General features: G+C 27.6%; 1 protein-coding gene across 1 annotated transcript in view; it reads left to right on the forward strand.

Moving 5' to 3' along the window:
- The window catches only part of LOC145291304 (anosmin-1-like), a 555,266-nt gene that overhangs the window by 460,050 nt on the left and 73,284 nt on the right, over positions 1-21,932 (forward strand). The window contains exon 11 of the mRNA XM_080137002.1: positions 10,139-10,263. Coding sequence (XP_079993128.1) covers positions 10,139-10,263 — 125 coding nt within the window. The remainder of the gene's footprint in view (positions 1-10,138; positions 10,264-21,932) is intronic.

Genomic DNA, 21,932 nt, shown 5'->3' on the forward strand with positions numbered 1-21,932 from the left:
AATTTATGAAGAATTCTTGATAAAATTATTTTTTTTAAATAGATTATTAGGATGCCATTAGCTATAATCATATAATTTATGAAGAATTCTTGATAAAATTATTTTTTTTAAAATAGATTATTAGGATGCCATTAGGAATAATCATATAATTTATGAAGAATTCTTGATAAAATTATTTATTTAAAATAGATTATTAGGATGCCATTAGCTATAATCATATAATTTATGAAGAATTCTTGATAAAATTATTTTTTTTAAATAGATTATTAGGATGCCATTAGCTATAATCATATAATTTATGAAGAATTCTTGATAAAATTATTTTTTTTAAAATAGATTATTAGGATGCCATTAGGAATAATCATATAATTTATGAAGAATTCTTGATAAAATTATTTATTTAAAATAGATTATTAGGATGCCATTAGCTATAATCATATAATTTATGAAGAATTCTTGATAAAATTATTTTTTTTTAAATAGATTATTAGGATGCCATTAGCTATAATCATATAATTTATGAAGAATTCTTGATAAAATTATTTATTTAAAATAGATTATTAGGATGCCATTAGCTATAATCATATAATTTATGAAGAATTCTTGATAAAATTATTTATTTAAAATAGATTATTAGGATGCCATTAGCTATAATCATATAATTTATGAAGAATTCTTGATAAAATTATTTTTTTTAAATAGATTATTAGGATGCCATTAGCTATAATCATATAATTTATGAAGAATTCTTGATAAAATTATTTTTTTTAAAATAGATTATTAGGATGCCATTAGGAATAATCATATAATTTATGAAGAATTCTTGATCAAATTATTTATTTAAAATAGATTATTAGGATGCCATTAGCTATAATCATATAATTTATGAAGAATTCTTGATAAAATTATTTTTTTTAAATAGATTATTAGGATGCCATTAGCTATAATCATATAATTTATGAAGAATTCTTGATAAAATTATTTTTTTAAAATAGATTATTAGGATGCCATTAGCTATAATCATATAATTTATGAAGAATTCTTGATAAAATTATTTTTTTTAAAATAGATTATTAAGATGCCATTAGGAATAATCATATAATTTATGAAGAATTCTTGATAAAATTATTTATTTAAAATAGATTATTAGGATGCCATTAGCTATAATCATATAATTTATGAAGAATTCTTGATAAAAAATTTTTTTAAAATAGATTATTAGGATGCCATTAGCTATAATCATATAATTTATGAAGAATTCTTGATAAAATTATTTATTTAAAATAGATTATTAGGATGCCATTAGGAATAATCATATAATTTATGAAGAATTCTTGATAAAATTATTTATTTAAAATAGATTATTAGGATGCCATTAGCTATAATCATATAATTTATGAAGAATTCTTGATAACATTTTTTTTTTTAATAGATTATTAGGATGCCATTAGCTATAATCATATAATTTATGAAGAATTCTTGATAAAATTATTTATTTAAAATAGATTATTAGGATGCCATTAGCGATAATCATATAATTTATGAAGAATTCTTGATAAAATTATTTTTTTTTAAATAGATTATTAGGATGCCATTAGCTATAATCATATAATTTATGAAGAATTCTTGATAAAATTATTTTTTTTTAAATAGATTATTAGGATGCCATTAGCTATAATCATATAATTTATGAAGAATTCTTGATAAAATTATTTTTTTTTAAATAGATTATTAGGATGCCATTAGCTATAATCATATAATTTATGAAGAATTCTTGATAAAATTATTTTTTTTAAATAGATTATTAGGATGCCATTAGCTATAATCATATAATTTATGAAGAATTCTTGATAAAATTATTTTTTTTTAAATAGATTATTAAGATGCCATTAGCTATAATCATATAATTTATGAAGAATTCTTGATAAAATTATTTATTTAAAATAGATTATTAGGATGCCATTAGCTATAATCATATAATTTATGAAGAATTGTTGATAAAATTATTTTTTTTAAATAGATTATTAGGATGCCATTAGCTATAATCATATAATTTATGAAGAATTCTTGATAAAATTATTTTTTTAAAATAGACTATTAGGATTCCATTAGCTATAATCATATAATTTATGAAGAATTCTTGATAAAATTATTTTTTTTAAAATAGATTATTAGGATGCCATTAGGAATAATCATGTAATTTATGAAGAATTCTTGATAAAATTATTTATTTAAAATAGATTAATAGGATGCCATTAGCTATAATCATATAATTTATGAAGAATTCTTGATAAAATATTTTTTTTTAATAGATTATTAGGATGCCATTAGCTATAATCATATAATTTATGAAGAATTCTTGATAAAATTATTTATTTAAAATAGATTATTAGGATGCCATTAGCTATAATCATATAATTTATGAAGAATTCTTGATAAAATTATTTATTTAAAATAGATTATTAGGATGCCATTAGCTATAATCATATAATTTATGAAGAATTCTTGATAAAATTATTTTTTTTAAATAGATTATTAGGATGCCATTAGCTATAATCATATAATTTATGAAGAATTCTTGATAAAATTATTTTTTTTAAAATAGATTATTAGGATGCCATTAGGAATAATCATATAATTTATGAAGAATTCTTGATCAAATTATTTATTTAAAATAGATTATTAGGATGCCATTAGCTATAATCATATAATTTATGAAGAATTCTTGATAAAATTATTTTTTTTAAATAGATTATTAGGATGCCATTAGCTATAATCATATAATTTATGAAGAATTCTTGATAAAATTATTTTTTTAAAATAGATTATTAGGATGCCATTAGCTATAATCATATAATTTATGAAGAATTCTTGATAAAATTATTTTTTTTAAAATAGATTATTAGGATGCCATTAGGAATAATCATATAATTTATGAAGAATTCTTGATAAAATTATTTTTTTTAAATAGATTATTAGGATGCCATTAGCTATAATCATATAATTTATGAAGAATTCTTGATAAAAAATTTTTTTAAAATAGATTATTAGGATGCCATTAGCTATAATCATATAATTTATGAAGAATTCTTGATAAAATTATTTATTTAAAATAGATTATTAGGATGCCATTAGGAATAATCATATAATTTATGAAGAATTCTTGATAAAATTATTTATTTAAAATAGATTATTAGGATGCCATTAGCTATAATCATATAATTTATGAAGAATTCTTGATAAAATTTTTTTTTTTAATAGATTATTAGGATGCCATTAGCTATAATCATATAATTTATGAAGAATTCTTGATAAAATTATTTATTTAAAATAGATTATTAGGATGCCATTAGCGATAATCATATAATTTATGAAGAATTCTTGATAAAATTATTTTTTTTTAAATAGATTATTAGGATGCCATTAGCTATAATCATATAATTTATGAAGAATTCTTGATAAAATTATTTTTTTTTAAATAGATTATTAGGATGCCATTAGCTATAATCATATAATTTATGAAGAATTCTTGATAAAATTATTTTTTTTAAATAGATTATTAGGATGCCATTAGCTATAATCATATAATTTATGAAGAATTCTTGATAAAATTATTTTTTTTAAATAGATTATTAGGATGCCATTAGCTATAATCATATAATTTATGAAGAATTCTTGATAAAATTATTTTTTTTTAAATAGATTATTAAGATGCCATTAGCTATAATCATATAATTTATGAAGAATTCTTGATAAAATTATTTATTTAAAATAGATTATTAGGATGCCATTAGCTATAATCATATAATTTATGAAGAATTGTTGATAAAATTATTTTTTTTAAATAGATTATTAGGATGCCATTAGCTATAATCATATAATTTATGAAGAATTCTTGATAAAATTATTTTTTTAAAATAGATTATTAGGATTCCATTAGCTATAATCATATAATTTATGAAGAATTCTTGATAAAATTATTTTTTTTAAAATAGATTATTAGGATGCCATTAGGAATAATCATATAATTTATGAAGAATTCTTGATAAAATTATTTATTTAAAATAGATTAATAGGATGCCATTAGCTATAATCATATAATTTATGAAGAATTCTTGATAAAATATTTTTTTTTAATAGATTATTAGGATGCCATTAGCTATAATCATATAATTTATGAAGAATTCTTGATAAAATTTTTTTTTTTAAATAGATTATTAGAATGCCATTAGCTATAATCATATAATTTATGAAGAATTCCTGATAAAATTATTTTTTTAAAATAGATTATTAGGATGCCATTAGCTATAATCATATAATTTATGAAGAATTCTTGATAAAATTATTTTTTTTAAAATAGATTATTAGGATGCCATTAGCTATAATCATATAATTTATGAAGAATCTTGATAAAATTATTTTTTTTAAAATAGATTATTAGGATGCCATTAGCTATAATCATATAATTTATGAAGAATTCTTGATAAAATTATTTATTTAAAATAGATTATTAGGATGCCATTAGCTATAATCATATAATTTATGAAGAATTCTTGATAAAATTATTTTTTTTAAATAGATTATTAGGATGCCATTAGCTATAATCATATAATTTATGAAGAATTGTTGATAAAATTATTTTTTTTAAATAGATTATTAGGATGCCATTAGCTATAATCATATAATTTATGAAGAATTCTTGATAAAATTATTTTTTTTAAAATAGATTATTAGGATGCCATTAGGAATAATCATATAATTTATGAAGAATTCTTGATAAAATTATTTTTTTAAAATAGATTATTAGGATGCCATTAGCTATAATCATATAATTTATGAAGAATTCTTGATAAAATATTTTTTTTTAATAGATTATTAGGATGCCATTAGCTATAATCATATAATTTATGAAGAATTCTTGATAAAATTATTTTTTTAAAATAGATTATTAGGATGCCATTAGGAATAATCATATAATTTATGAAGAATTCTTGATAAAATTATTTTTTTTAAATAGATTATTAGGATGCCATTAGCTATAATCATATAATTTATGAAGAATTTTTGATAAAATTATTTTTTTTTAAATAGATTATTAGGATGCCATTAGCTATAATCATATAATTTATGAAGAATTCTTGATAAAATTATTTATTTAAAATAGATTATTAGGATGCCATTAGCTATAATCATATAATTTATGAAGAATTCTTGATAAAATTATTTATTTAAAATAGATTATTAGGATGCCATTAGCTATAATCATATAATTTATGAAGAATTCTTGATAAAATTATTTTTTTTAAATAGATTATTAGGATGCCATTATCTATAATCATATAATTTATGAAGAATTCTTGATAAAATTAATTATTTAAAATAGATTATTAGGATGCCATTAGCTATAATCATATAATTTATGAAGAATTCGTGATAAAATTATTTTTTTTAAATAGATTATTAGGATGCCATTAGCTATAATCATATAATTTATGAAGAATTCTTGATAAAATTATTTTTTTTAAATAGATTATTAGGATGCCATTAGCTATAATCATATAATTTATGAAGAATTCGTGATAAAATTATGTATATAAAAAAAATAGATTACTGGAGTGCCATAATTTATAATCGAAACCGAAACCAAAACTTATGAAGGATTCTCGATAAAATTATTTATAAAAAAATAGATCTTAAGCGCCATTAGCTATAATCGAAACCGAAACCAAAACTTGTGAAGAATTTTGGGTTAAATTATTTATCATAAGAAATGGAAGTACATAACAATTAAACGACTCGGATGTAAGCATGCCACAGAAAATAACACACACGTTATCATATTAATATAGAGATATTAACGCATATTTCTCTAGATATCAATGTTTTTATTTAGTACTTGTATATATTATCTATTGTTTATAATTAATAATTCCCATATCGTATTAAATTCTATATTAGGTTTACTTTGTAGTTGGTTATTCCCCAGCATATGTGCTGCTTCTTTCAGCCGTCTTACTTTTCACTGTTCTTCTCTGTCTATAATTTTTACTGCGTCCCATAATGGTGGGTGGTTCCCCTTTTTCCTTCCAGATATGATTAGCTATACCTGACTTTTCAATCTCTCCACGCACTATGGCATTTCGATGTTCTTCTAATCATACTTTTAGTGAATGACATGCCTCACCTTTGTATAGTTTTCCACATTTATATGCGATTTCATATACACAGTTCTTAGTCATCATTTTTTCTGTAGGAGGCTAACGATATCTGGAAGGAAAGGGGAAACCATCCACGATTATAAGATTAAATAAAAACTATAGACAGAAGAACGGTGGAGAGTAAGACGACTCAAAAAAGCAGCACATATGCTGGGGAATAACCAATTACTAAGTAGACCTCTCTTTTTTTTTTCATTTTTCTTAAACTTTTTCTTCTAGGGGATGGGACATCCAACCAGATGTCTGACATTTACCCCTATTTTAGTGAGTCCAACCAAGAGATCTTTTCAGGATTCAAGCCGTCCCTTTCAGTGCAATCGTTTGTATTTCACTTGCACTTGGTTCACCGGGTATACTTGCTATGTACTTTTTAAAGTTCTTTTTCATAAGCCCAGTTGCTCCTATGATGACTGGTATAATTGAAACGTCTTTTAATTTCCAATTTCGTTTCATATCATACATAAGTCCTTGATACTTTGTTATCTTTTCCCTCTCAACTCTGTTAAGCCCTGTATCATTGGGTACACTGACCTCTATTACGGTCGCTTTTTTGTTTGCTCTGTCCCAAATCACTATATCTGGTTTAACAGCTGCGTTTTCTAGATATGTAGCAGTAGGGATTATGTAGCCATAGTGAATAGTGTAGTTGTCATTCCCAACTGTTCGTTCGGGTATATGTTCCCAGGATTTTTTACTACACTGAATGTTGAGTTTCTTATATATCTTCCAGTGAAGGTATTTGCAAACTCCGTTATGGCGATCTGTATAATAACCGTCTCCAAGTAGGACTTTGCAACCAGAAATCAGGTGGCCCACACTCTCAACCTCAGTGCTACAGAACCTGCATTTATTATTGTTGCTTAGACCATACATCTTTTTGAAGGCGTTTGTCATGAGGCCCTGGTCTTGTGCAGCCAATATCAACCTCTCTTGGTCGTAATGGAGGGATCCTCTTTTGAGCCAGTCCAGGGAACCATCCCTATCAATATATTCTTAGGATAGTTCAGTCGGTAGGTATTTTGCCCGTTTATGGTTGGCCCATTCTTCTGTTTTAACACTATGGAACTGGCTAGTGTATTTTTCCGACTTTTCTGGGCTATGTCAGTGGCAAGCTTGTTTGGGTTCTCAGTATCATTTGGAAGGCAATCTTTTCCAAAATGAGTGGCAAGTTGTGTTATAGATGTTGTACTACTTGCTCGATTCTGATAATGGTCTTTAATTTTCATAAGCTTGGGGTTACAGGAACTTATTATGTACTGACCTATGCTGACGATTGTGGCTCTGTGTTAATGATTGACTTCCGAGAGTCCCATACCTCCTTCTCACCTGGGTAGGTACAAACGAGGCATGCACTGATTTCAATAAATAACTCGGTACAAGGTTAACATTTTCCTTGTCTTTGTGTCAAGCCAATTTATGTCTTTCTGAGGCCAGTCAATAATGCCAAAACCATATGTTAGTACTGGCATGGCAAGTCGGTTAATGGCCGTAATTTTGTTCTTGTTTGTGATTTCAGTTTTGCAGATTTTTCTTACCCGGCGTAAATATTCTTGGCTTAGTTTCTCTCTCATCTTTGAATGCTGGATGGACTCATTTTCATCAATACCGAGGTATTTGTATGTTTCCTGTTCATCCAGTTCTCTGATTACACTATTTTCATTGTGCTGTATATTTTCAGTAGATGATATGGGAACCATAATTATAAACAGTAGATAATATATACAAGTAATAAGTAAAAACATTATTATATATATAAAGAGAGGAGACGTTATTATATAGTAATAATGATATTTACAACTGGAAATAAAATAGGTTTAAAGCATTGAAAATTCGTACCAGAATTGTCAGCAAGAACCCGTGGTGCAGTAGTTAAAATACTTGGAAAATCAATTGTAAAAAGTGATATTCCCCTGAAGGTTAAAGGTTCGACCGAAAAATACAATTGTTAATTGCTTAGGACCTAATTTTGAACATGCTGCCCCCGTGAAGTAACCCGAAGTGTTCTGCTCTAAATTCCGTCCAAATTCACAAGTTTACACCTGAAGAAGGTCGAAGGTTACATCAACTGAAACGTTGTAAAAATCACACTCAAGATGAGAACAGTAGTCTGATCAATGCAAATAAGATGAACTAGCGGGACCTGTGGAAATTCTACAGGAACTCATTCATATGTAATATATTGATGTTGGCATTCTGTAGATGTTCAGCGTAAATGGAGATGCTTTGATATTATTGTACCTATTTACAATGTCCTCCCCCCGGGACAGAGTTAGACACCAGGGTCGTTTTTTAACGTGGAGAAAAGGTACAAAAATAAAAATTGTTTCAGTCATGAAGGACTGCTCCTTCACCGAAAAAGAACAAGAAATGAAAGTGCAGCATCTGAAGAACAGATACTACACTTTGATCTTGGCCAAAAACTATTTATCCAAGCTAGCAGGGACGCCAGGCATAGCCAGGTCGTAAAGTACGCTGAAATATGATATTTTAATTCTTGCAGATTTCGTATATATTATTATAGAGTTAATGTTCTATCGATTTTTATATATTATAAAGTTGCGATTTTTATATATTATAAAGTTGCGATTTTTATATATTATAAAGTTGCGATTTTTATATATTATAAAGTTGCGATTTTTATATATTATAAAGTTGCGATTTTTATATATTATAAAGTTGCGATTTTTATATATTATAAAGTTGTGATTTTTATATATTATAAAGTTGCGATTTTTATATATTATAAAGTTGCGATTTTTATATATTATAAAGTTGCGATTTTTATATATTATAAAGTTGCGATTTTTATATATTATAAAGTTGCGATTTTTATATATTATAAAGTTGCGATTTCCAAAATGAAAAATATATCTATATGATTTGGATTCGTCAGCTTGAATTGAAACCGAATCCCAAACTTATGAATATATATATATATATATATATACATATATATATATATATATATATATATATATATATATATATATATATATATGTGTGTGTGTGTGTGTGTGTGTGTGTGTGTGTGTGTATGTATATATATAACTTTATATATATATATATATATATATATACATACATTTATATATAAACTTTAGTTCCTTCAGCTATAATCAAAACCGAAACCAAAACTTATGAAGAATTCTTGGTAAAATTATTTATAAAAAAATAGATGATTTAAGTGCCATCAAAACCGAAACCAACATTATGAAGAATTCTTGATAAATTATTTATAAAAAAATTAAATGACTTGATTGCCATCAGCTATAATCGAAACCGAAACCAAAACTTGTGAAGAATTTTGGGTAAAATTATTTATTAGAAGAAATGGAAGTGCATAACAATTAAACGACTCGGGTGTAAGTGTGACACAGAAAATAAGACACACGCTATCGTATTAATATATAGATAACCAATCCTCATCTGAAAAATTCAGAAACGTTTAATTACAAGTTTATAATTTAAATCTGTAAGGAAAACAGTAAAAACCGTGTTTTTTTATTCAAATGTTTTTGATGTTAAACAGATTTTTTTGGAATGTGACAATATGGCTGGGCACTGTTCTGTAATATGATGTTGTCATTTGCATTAAACATAATATTGCCATCAATAAACGATTTAATTTAACGCTAAAAGTAGTAATCTAAAAATAATTATGTTTTCGAAATAAATTGTTTAAAAGTTATCTAAACTTTATGAAAATGATAAGATACTGAGATAAGTATCAGTACCCGGATGCCATTTTTACAAAGATTGGTAAGCGTTAGTTCGCTCTCGATTGTAATTTGATATGTATTTCAAAATAGATTAAATAAAGTCATATAATTTCTCTGTAGTTCCAAACAGTATGGAATCGTTAAAAGTTAAAAAGGAATCATATTTTGTTTCTGATTTTATTTTGTTTGTTCGCTTTACAGCTCCAGGAAAAGGCCACAAAATTAGCAAATATTTGATTTATTGGCAAAGTACAGACAACTGTCAAAAACACAGTAAAAACTGGAAGCTTTTGACAATGGATGAAAAGCAAGAAGCTTTCTCAAGAGTAAGTAAAACTTACATCAAATTCATTTGAGTCAAATGCGCCACTATTTTCATCAGTCCTGTATTTTATTTACCTAAATTAAGATGAGTATGTGAACCAACAAAACATTTGTTTCCTGTTTTTTTTATTGCTATCTTTTTATCCTACTACTTTCCTTTGTCTTTTAAAATGTTTGTAAAATTGAGTATAATATGAGATTCTCTCCCCCATTCATTCTCTTTCCGGTATACACACACACACACACACACACACACACACACACACACACACACACACACACACGCAAATATATTCGTTGTTTATTTTTTTATATAAAATGTTATGCACAGACACATGTTTCGCTGCATTAAAAAATCATCAGTGTGGCTGAACTCACAACCATAGAGTCTATGATCAGGTGTATATAACACTACATTATGAAGCCTCGTTTGAATTATTTGGCTAATCTATTCATGTTATCAAAAAAATCTTTACCTGTCACACTCGTCCTTGTCTAACAAATTTCAAATGCATATATTTTTTAATTTCCCATTCAGTTGTATTTATAAAATTCGGAATTTTTTGTTGTTCAATTTTCTGAGTAGATATATAGATTTTCTGGTTTGCCGACTCTTGAACATGCAACATAAATTGCTCATGTGAGAAACAGTCAGTGTGTAGATGTAAGTCACACAATTGTAAAAATTGCCCTTGAGTTTCGTTAATAGTGATTGCAAACGACAATTGAATTGGGAATTGTAATCTCCTAAATTAAAATAGCGTATCCGGGGGAATCATTATAATTCATAGAATGAGGACATCTTCACATTTGAAAGGTCTTGTCAAGATCGTTGCTTCTATGATGTTGTTCATTAATTTTTTATCTGCAAGCCATCTGCCATTGCAAAGCTTGGGTTGGTTTATATTTTGCCACATGATAATTGGTATGCCAATTTTCAATTGCAGTACATGTGGTGGCATCCCTGGCAAATCTAATAAATTCAAAAATTGTGTTGGATAATTAACCACTTCCTGCTTCCAAAACAGTGTCGACGGACTTGTATGAGACTATCTCACTTGGAATTTTAAGCTGAATGATATCATTAAGTTTATGTTTTGAGCTGCAAGAATAGCTCTTCACTTAGCCGGCTGGAGTTCTTAAAATTAATTTGAATATCTGGAAAAACATTTTTTACCAACTCTTCTTTTGATCTAACTAAATTACAGAAGTTAGGAGGCAACGAACTTCACACTTAACTCAGATCAGCCGGCACTTTTCCGTTCTCAATTTTCAACAATTGATGCAAAAATTTCTCTGTGGATCGATCGTTCTGTTACTGAACATATTTTTTGGACATGCATAATTTGAGTGAAGTTTAATGTCTTCTCATAACGCCAAAAAGTAGAGAATTTCAGGCAAGAATTTATTTCATCTGCCGGTGTTGATTGAGGAATTACAGGTAGCCTTTGTCTGAAATCTCTTGCAAGCAATATTACTGCATTCCCAAATGGTCTGACATTGTCATGCAAATCTTGTAAGGATAGATCAAGAGCTTCAGGTGATTTTTTGTGTGTTATTGTGCATGCATCCCAAACAAATATTTCTGCAATATTTTTCGTATACAAGATGTTTTGGAGATATTGAACACGAGAATTTTGAAAAATTAAATGCTTAATAGTAATTTTAAAGTAGAGTGAGTTATTTTGCATGATACAAGAGCTAATGCTATGTCATTTTGTGATCGAATAGCTGCTAAAATCAATTTAATTAGAAAGGTTTACCAGTTCCTCTTGGTGCTATTCTAATTAGCAGTGATTTTCACATAACTTTCTATTCTCACTGTAAGTAATTTAAATAACTAAAAAAGGATTTTTCCATGTTTTGACAATGCCTTATTCATTGTAAGTAATTTAGGTGACTAAAATAGGATTTAATCATGTTTTGACACTTATTCAGTGTAAGTAATTTAGGAAACTAAAATAGGATTTATCCATGTTTAAACAATGCCTTTTTACTGTAAGTAATTTAGATGACTAAAAGAGGATGAGGGATGAGAGAGGGACAGATAGACAGGGAGATAGAGAAAGACAAAGAAAAATCGAAATATATATATATACACATATATATATGTATACATATATATATACATATATATATATATATATATACATATATATATATACATATCTCCCCTTCCATAATTTTTATTTTTTATTTTTATTCTTATTTTATTTTATTTTATATTATACATTATATTTTATATTTTATTTTAATCATATTTTATTTTTTTATTTATTTATTTATTCTTTATTTTCTATTTATTTATTATATATTTATTTATTTATTTTTATTTTCCTTTTAGTGTCGTTTAACAACTCTTGCTGACATTTTTTAAAGTGATGACCTGTACATTTAAGTTGACCTATATTATTTTGCCCTATATATATTTTCGCACCTTTAACATTTCCTGTCTGGGTCATTTTGACTTTTGTTTCCCTTTATTTTATGTTTTATATTTAACTTTATCATTTTTTTTTCTCTCCTTTCTCTTCCCAGATCTTTTTTATTTATAGTTATGTCTCGGAAGTAGAGTGAAAAGCACATCTTATTTTTCTTTTATTAATATTATTTTTTTCCTTGTACACATTTTTGTGAATTATTCCATAGATATATATTTGGATTAATATGGACCATCTTCTTCCAATTACGGGATTTCCTTGGATTTTACTTGTACAAATGGAAATTCTTTTAACTTTCTTGAAGTTTTACATTTGGATTTTACCGTCACTGGATTTTTTATCTTCCACCTGACTATCCATTCATGTGTAATCACCTTTTTCTTTACAATATTCTCTCTGCTTAACTTATTTTGTTTTCAAGTAAGATCTTTGACTTACTTGTTGTTTCATCAAATACTTCTGCATGCAAAATCCGCAGAAGATCTTACTTGAAAACAAAAAAAGTGAAGCAGAGGAAATATGGTAACTAGTGTTTCCTTTTCAGATTAAATATGTTTTTAACTCATTTCAAAGTGGTTTTTAACATATTTTATTAACTGTTTTCTCATATTATAAGCTCTATTTCCTATTTGGTTTCATCAAGCTTTTATATCTGGCTGAGATATTTTTATAAATAATATTAATTCTTTAATATTTATGATTTACTTTGATTTTACCATTATGGTAAATTCAATTGTAATTTTCATCATATATATATATATATATGTATATATATATATATATATATATATATATATATATGTATATATATGTATATATATGTGAGTTCAGCATATTGAGAAGTGATACACGAATTACCATTAGCGTATAAAGCGATGTTCTTTGTGTAAACAAACTGTGCTTAGATAGTTTGGACGATGTCAAAACATCGTTAAACTCACGACTTGATCAGCAGCCGCCAATAGCGTAGTGGTTAGGAGCCTTGACTGTCGTACAGGCAGTCGGGTTTCAATCCTGGCTTGAGGTAGGTGCCTGATGAGCTGCGAAGAAGTACTGAATGTGGATGACTATATATATTGTTTTTAATATATATATATATATATATATATATATATATATATATATACTGTTTTTAATATATATATATATATATTGTTTTTAATATATATATATATATATATATACTGTTTTTAATATATATATATATATATTGTTTTTAATATATATATATATATATATATATATATATATATATATATATATATTGTTTTTAATATATATATATAGAGAGAGAGACAGAGAAATAAAAAGGAACAAACCATGTTATGTGTTCATCAACTTTTCGTCTTTATTTCCTAGACTTCCTCTGGATGAATGGGATTAAGAAACAAAAAATACCAGTACAAAATATTTGAAAATGTTTCACGTGCAAAGTGTGACGCGGTTCTATTTCAGAAAAGCGGAAGAAACGTTGGATATAATAAACAGAACGACTCATACAAATATATCTATATTCTTTTTTCATTTTAATATACTGTCATAGAAATGTTTCTTTTATTGAAACAAAAGTTGTAATGATTTATTTTTAATTTTTTTTTGTGTGTGTGTATGTGGGGGGTCTTTCCAGTGCTCAATATCCGTAGGATAGTGTTTTCTCTTTGTAGCCCTTCTGCCGAAATATCTGGGTGAGAGGGTATCATATACTTCTTTTTTGAGTGATCGCATTTACATGTTTTCATCCGTGCAAACATACATACAAACATACATATATTTATATATTGGTAACAAAATTGTCGACCCAAACCGATGTAAAAGCTTGCCCTATCTCTGAATACCCTTTATGTAAAATTTCAAATGTTTAAACCAGAAATTGTCTGAGTAATTTAGTAGAGACCGCAGAGGTCAATTTTTTAAAAACTTTGACCCCTATTATGACCCCTTAACATTTATTGTTTTGAGCTCAAATCAAGTTATTAAGTTAGATCCACGTCCAAGAAAACTATATCTAAAATTTCTATTGTTTATACCCGAAATTGTCGGAGGAGTTTGGTAGAGTTCTCAAAGGTCAAATCGTTGAACTTTGACCCCTAAACAGCTAAATCTCTGGCCGAAAACCAATCCCAAAGATTTTCCCAAATCTCGGTACACTATATATCAAATTTCGAGTCTGTAGACTTAAAATTGACAAAGTTATTGCTTAGGGAAATGTACACACACACACACACACACACGCACACAGATACGTTCACTTTTATAGATATACTAGCATGTGTGCCCGGCGTAGCCTGGGTGTTTGGAGGTGTATGCTGACCCCAAAAAAAAAACAGTCAACTTTTTTTAACTGTGACCCCTATTATGACCCCTTTACATTTATTATTCAGTAAGATTAATGTCCAAGGAACCTATATCTAAAATTTACAGTGTTTAGATCCAAAATTGTCGGAGGAGTTTAGTAGAGTTCTCAAAGGTCAAATTGTTGAACTTTACCCCCTTAAAAGCCAGATTTCTGACCGAAAATCGATCATAAAGATTTTCCCAAATCCCAGTATCCTGTATATCAAATTTCGAGTCTGTAGATAAAAATTGACAGAGTTATTGCGTATGGAAATGTACACACACACACACACGTTCACTTTTATAGATATATAGATAGATATATAATTACTAGCATGGGTGCCCGGCGTTGCCCGGGTGTTTGGAGGGTATGCTGAGCAAAAAAAAAAAAAAAAAAGTCAATTTTTTTAACTTGACCCCTATTATGACCCCTTAACCTTTACTGTTTTGGGCTTAAATCATATTATTAAGTTAGATCTATGTCCAAGGAACCTATATTATCTAAAATTGCAAGTGTTTAGACCCAAAATTGTCGGAGGAGTTTGGTAGAGTTCCCAAAGGTCAAATCGTTGAATATTGACCCCTTAACAGTAAAATTTCTGGCCGAACACCAATCACATAGATTTTCCCTAATGTCAGTACCCTGTATATTAAATTTCGAATCTGTAGACTTAAAATTGACAGAGTTATTGCATGGGGAAATGTACACAGACACACAGACACGTTCACTTTTATAGATAGATAGATAGATAGATAGATAGATAGATAGATAGATAGATTAAACAAAAATATATACGTATACATAAATATATATTTTGTGTTTCCTGTAAACATTTAATGAAAATATTATGCAAGGATAAATCATGTAGAATATCTGCATGACTATAATTACACGTAAAAGTTAACTAAAGATGATCATCCCATAAGAAAACCGACAAAAAATAATAGAGAACTAATTAAAATGAATGTTTAAAAGAATATGCAAATTAGCTAGATATTTTGCTAGTGAATGCAATTCCACAAGCTATAAAAATAAAAAAAAATAATAAAAAAGAAAAAAAAGAAAAATTGTATTCATTTCTTAAATAAATAGAAAAGAGACTTGCCTTTTTTTCTGTTGTTCTCGGCTGGGATCAAAGTATAGTATCTTTCCGGCAGATACTGCAGGCAAAGACCATATTTGGAGGCAACCCCACATATAAGACCTTGGTCAATGTAAGGGAAACCCTTCATACCAATTGTCACTATCCAGCTCCCCTGCTCCCTGGGAAGTTGGTCCCCATTTCCCCTTCACTCCTCACATTAAAAATCGGCCTTGCGCCTAATTTTCTCGGTGGGGGGAGCAAATAAATACCTTGCCTTTTTTCTGTTGTTCTTGGCCTTTGGGCAGGGATCGAAGTGTAGTATCTGAACTGCAGATGCTGCACTTAAGATAATTTGGACCAGTCAATGGAGGGGAAACCCTATATACTGGGACAATTATTATTTTTGATAACCAGAGTGCCCCCTTTTTGCCTACTTTTAGGGGAGTTGGTTTTTACACCACATTAAAAACGGCCTTGTGCCTAATTTGCTTTGATGGGGAAGCAAATAAATACATTAAATAAATAGAAAAGAGGGTTTTTAATATGAATATCGATACACACAAAAAGAAACGAATTTATAGGAGTATATATATATATATATATATATATATATATATATATATATATATAGTAATTTATAAAATATATATGGCGATTAAGCTACACTGAATATTCGGCGTTTCATCCACTCTAGGATTTCTCAGGCTTATGCGCAAATTCTGTGGTTGTTTATCGTTTTTATATGGTCCATTTTCTATTGAAGATTTAGTTAGCCAATCAGCTTTCTAGTATCCACTGCGCCCCTTCCTATCAGCGAATGGGCATGCATTTTATCGAACAAAGGATTTGTTTTAAAACTAGGTCAGTGTTTTTTTTTTTTGTTGTTAGTTTATATATAAATATATACATACATATATGCACATATATATACATATATATATACATACGTATATGTGTGATCGTATATTCATGTTTATTTAATTTATTTATTTGTTTATTTTCTATTGTTTTTGTTAGTTTTAAAACTATTTTGTATCGCTATCCTAGAGTAAATTTTATTTTGTGAACACATTTATTTGCTATTTCTCTTCTACAGTTTAATAAATGGTGGGGTTCTTTAAAGTAAATATTTCTTGTTATTCGGGTTTTCTTTTGCAAATATTGTTGCCTGATACGCTTTTAGTTAGACATTTATTTTGAACTGGGCAAAGTGTGCGGTGTCTACAGTTACATTTATCTTGTTCGTTATTAGTATTTTTATTTATAGTATGGTTGTTCTTGTCTGGGGTTGGTTTATTATTATTATTATTTCTGCTATTGTTAGTTTTATTTTTGTCATGGTGTTTACTTTTTTATTGTTTATTTTGTTGTTGTTTACATTGTTTTTTATTTAGTATTTTGTTATTATGTGCTTTAATTATCATCTCTAAATTTTCGCAACAACTGTAGGATAACTTTAAGGTATTTTTATTGAAGATTTTGTGTAAGGGGTCGGTTGCGGGGAAATGTTATTCAATAAGATCTAGAAATTTCTTGCGAAGTTTTGTTTTTAAGATTTGATTGTATGGGGCCGTATACCAAATTATAGTTCTTTTTCTTCTATTTTTAATTGTATTATAGTTATTGGTGTTTTGTTGCTTATATTTGATATCGATATTTTTGTATCCACTATTTTTTAGGGCTGTTTCGTAGATATTGGTTGACCTGTTAAATGCATTTCCGTCGCTTGAGTTATTACTGAGTCTACTTACGATCGAGTAAGGAATGTGTTTTATAATTGATGGTGGGTGATTGGACTTGGGGTTTACGTATATTGGAGTAGCGTTATCTTTTAAGTATGGTTCATATGTGTTTTTATCTTAATTTAACGTGACGTCCAGGAAGTTTGTTATTTTTATGTTAGCTGATACGTCTGCTTTTAGGCCTAATTTTTTCATTTGCTTGTGTATGATTTTCTTAAAGTTTTCTCCCTTGATTTTGTTGGAGTTTTTTTTATTATAGCTAGTCCGTAATCTCTGTATAGGCCGATATCCGTTGTATCGAATATGTTTGTGAGGGTATATAGAATGAATAATCCCACAAGATCTGATGCCTCTGCAGAGTCCCTGGCACCCATCGCCAAATCAAACGAATTTTTCATTTTAGTTTTTATCCATTCGTTATTGTTATTTATTAGAACTGATTTACTACATTTTTTAATGATATTGATTTCTTCCGAGGATGTATCAGTGTATACCTCGGCAAATTCTAGGGCAATGTTAAAAAGTTCTTCAGATATCGAGGGATAAAAGTTTATGATGTCAAACTGTATAAACGTACATTTATCTTTGTTTTCTATATTTTTAAACCAGGTGATTGCTTCGGTAGTATTTGCCCACTGGTTTAATTCTAGGTCTTGTTTGATTTGTTTGTTTACTCTAGAAAGTATTGTTTTGCTAATTCTACCTATTTCTGGTTTAGTTGGGTTTATCAGGCGGGTGCTGGGAAATCAGTTCTAATAAATAACACAAACAATGTATAAAAACTAAAATGGATAGTCTGGTGGAAGATAAATAATCCAGTGACGGTAAAATCAAAATATATAACTTCAAGAAAGTGAATTGAATTTCCATTTACACAAGTAAAATCCAAAAATCCCGTAATTGGAAGAAGATGATCCATAATAATCCAAAGACAGAAATCCATGGAAAAATTCACAAAAATGTGTACAAGGAAAAAAAGGAAAAAATTCCAATAATATTAATAAAAGAAAAATAAGATATGCTTTTCCTTCTACCGCCGAGATATAAATATAAATAAGAAATAAGCTCGGACCATACCTCCCACGTCCAGGGGAAATGTTAACTTTAAAACTCTATGAAGGGAGGGGTGAACATATATCGGGACCCATCCCTCACACTTTGCGTCTATTGCTCTCAATGAAGGACGCTCCTCTTCTACAAACTTCAGCCCTGGGATCGCTTCTTTGGCTTCTTTCAGCATCCTCCACATGGCTTTAACTCTTGCCTCCTTTTCTTTTCAGACAAAAGTTATTAATAGGGGAGCCTCACGACAGTTTCTCGGGTCTTCCACTTCTTTCGCCTCAACTTTAGTGAATTTCTCCAGCTGCTTTAAACTCCTTCTCTGGCTGCCACTCAGATCTGTTTGCAGCTGTGCTATGTCCACTTCACATACTCTCTCTCCAAGCAAGAATGGCCGCTTTCTGGTCCTCTGGTATTCTGCTCATCCGGAGGATGGGATTGGGGTTGGGGTTGAGCAGAGTTTGTTTGGTCTTCTTTTACTTTTTTGTTTGACCATCTTTGTCTTGGTCTCGTCTACGGCTTCTCCTGCCTCTTCTTCTGATTCCAAAGCCAACTTTCGCTTTACTCCCCCTTTTTCTTCTTTTGCTGTTTTTTTTTATTTATATATATATATATATATATATATATATATATATATATATATATATACATTATATATACATACGTTATATCTATATACATTATATATATACATTATATATATATATACCCTATATATATATTATATATATATATATAGATTATTTATGTAAATATATACATTATATATGTATATATGTACATTATATATATACGTAATATATATACATTATATATATACGTTATATATATACATTATATATATACGTTATATATATACATTATATATATACGTTATATATATACATTATATATATACGTTATATATATACATTATATATATACATTATATATGCACATTATATATATACATTATATATATACATTATATATATATACACATTATATGTATATATATGCAATATATATGTAAATTATATATATATATTATATATATACATTATATATATACATTATACATATATTATATATATACATATATATACATTATATATATAGAATGTATATATATATATACATTTTATATGTACATCATATATATACAGTTTATATATATATATATATATTATATATATATACATTATATATATACACTAGCTGTACCCTGCCATGCGTTGCTGTGGCTTAATTTCGTGTAATGGAAAATTCTAATAAAAAGAGGAAATGCATGTTTCTTATATTCTTAGTACAGCAATCCACTCCAAAAAGTAAAAAAAAAAAAGGCGAAAATAAAAAAAATATGGTAGTCTTGCAGAATTGGATCCGGATCTTCGGGAGTTACCATCAATCATGGCTTGGGCTCGACCAACATTCAGTGGATTAAGCCGAAAGTTGCTAAACCATCGATACGCTAAATAGTTATCTTTTTTATTGTATTTAAAAATTTGAGTTTTTAATTAATATTTGGGCATTTAGTGGGGGGGTTACTATACACAGATTCGAAAAAGTTGTTCAAAAACGAATAAATAAAAGCAAAGGTAAGGTAAATTACGTTTCTATCTAACTGGATAATTTTTTAGTGTTTTTATTTAATGTAAAATGTTTAATCGGCTCAAAAACGCAGTGTTTATCTATATATTTGAAAAAGACGAATGGTTGTGGACTCTGTTGAATACATTAAGTTTCGGAAAATCAGTTAAAAACTATACAAAACAATGTCAGACACCTACTGATTATATGTTATTGTGACATAGGCTGACATATTCGGTGGGTTTCTGATAGTATTTTGTATAGTTTTTTTAGTTTTAAATCATTTTCTCGAACTTAAAATCATCAACAGTGTCCATCACCGTTTGTATTTTTCAAATACACTGATAAACACTGTTCTTTGAGCTGACTAAACGTTATAGTAAATAAAACGGGTTTGTATTACTAAACACAGAAACGAAAAAGTTGTTGAAAAATAAATATAACAAATAAATGTTATCAAAGGCAAGATAAGTTACTTTTCTACCTAACTGGATAAGATTTTAGTGTTTTTATTTAGTGTAAAATGTTTAATCGGTTTGAAAAAATGTAGTGTTTATCTGTATATTTGAAAAATACAAATGGCGGCAGACTGTTGAACACATTAACTTTTGGAAAATGAGTTAAAACTAAAAAAAACTATACAAAATACTGTCAGGAACTCACTCAATATATGTTACTGTGACATAGGCAGACATGTATTCAGTGGTTTTTAACAGTATTTTGTATAGTTTTTTTTAGTTTTAACTAATTTTCCCAAACCTAATGTGTTAACACAGTCTGCCGCCATTTGTAATTTTCAAATATAACAGTAAACGCTGTGCTTTTTGAGCCGAATAAAAATTTTGCATTAAAAAACAAAAAATTATCCATTTCGGTAATAAAGTAACATATCTTGCCTTTGATAATATTTGTTAATAAGGTCACGTGAGTCGATTAATGGGTGCTAATGCACTTACTGATCCGCACTATTTTTTTAAATCGTATTTTCAAGCTTAATTAAAGTTTTATGTTTTTTTGGTATTTTTTTTTAGATTAGGTCCACCTCCACAATTTTCTTTTAAATGACAACTTTTAAAGGTTTCCGACTATGCTGAATACAGAAATCGCATTGAAATTTTGCAGAAATAAGTAGTTATCGAGATATAGATAGTTGTTTTATGCACTGTATTCTTTGGCGGCCATCTTTGTTACGCGCATAGATTTGTTTATGACGTGCGCAAGTGTGTAAAAAAGACGGCTGCCAGAGATTACAATGAATTATACAAATTTTTAATATCTCGATAACTACTTATTTCTGCAAAATTTCAATGCGATTTCCGTATTCAGCATAGTCGAAAACCTCCAAAAGTCGTCATTTAAAAGAAAATTGTGGAGGTGGACCTAATCTAAAAATTTACCGTTTTTTTCATTCAATTGTAAGGTACAGAATAGGTACAAAACA

This window comes from Euprymna scolopes, chromosome 12 (genome assembly GCF_053919585.1).
Source record: "Euprymna scolopes isolate OS-2025 chromosome 12, ASM5391958v1, whole genome shotgun sequence".
NCBI classification, from domain to species: Eukaryota; Metazoa; Mollusca; class Cephalopoda; order Sepiida; family Sepiolidae; genus Euprymna; species Euprymna scolopes.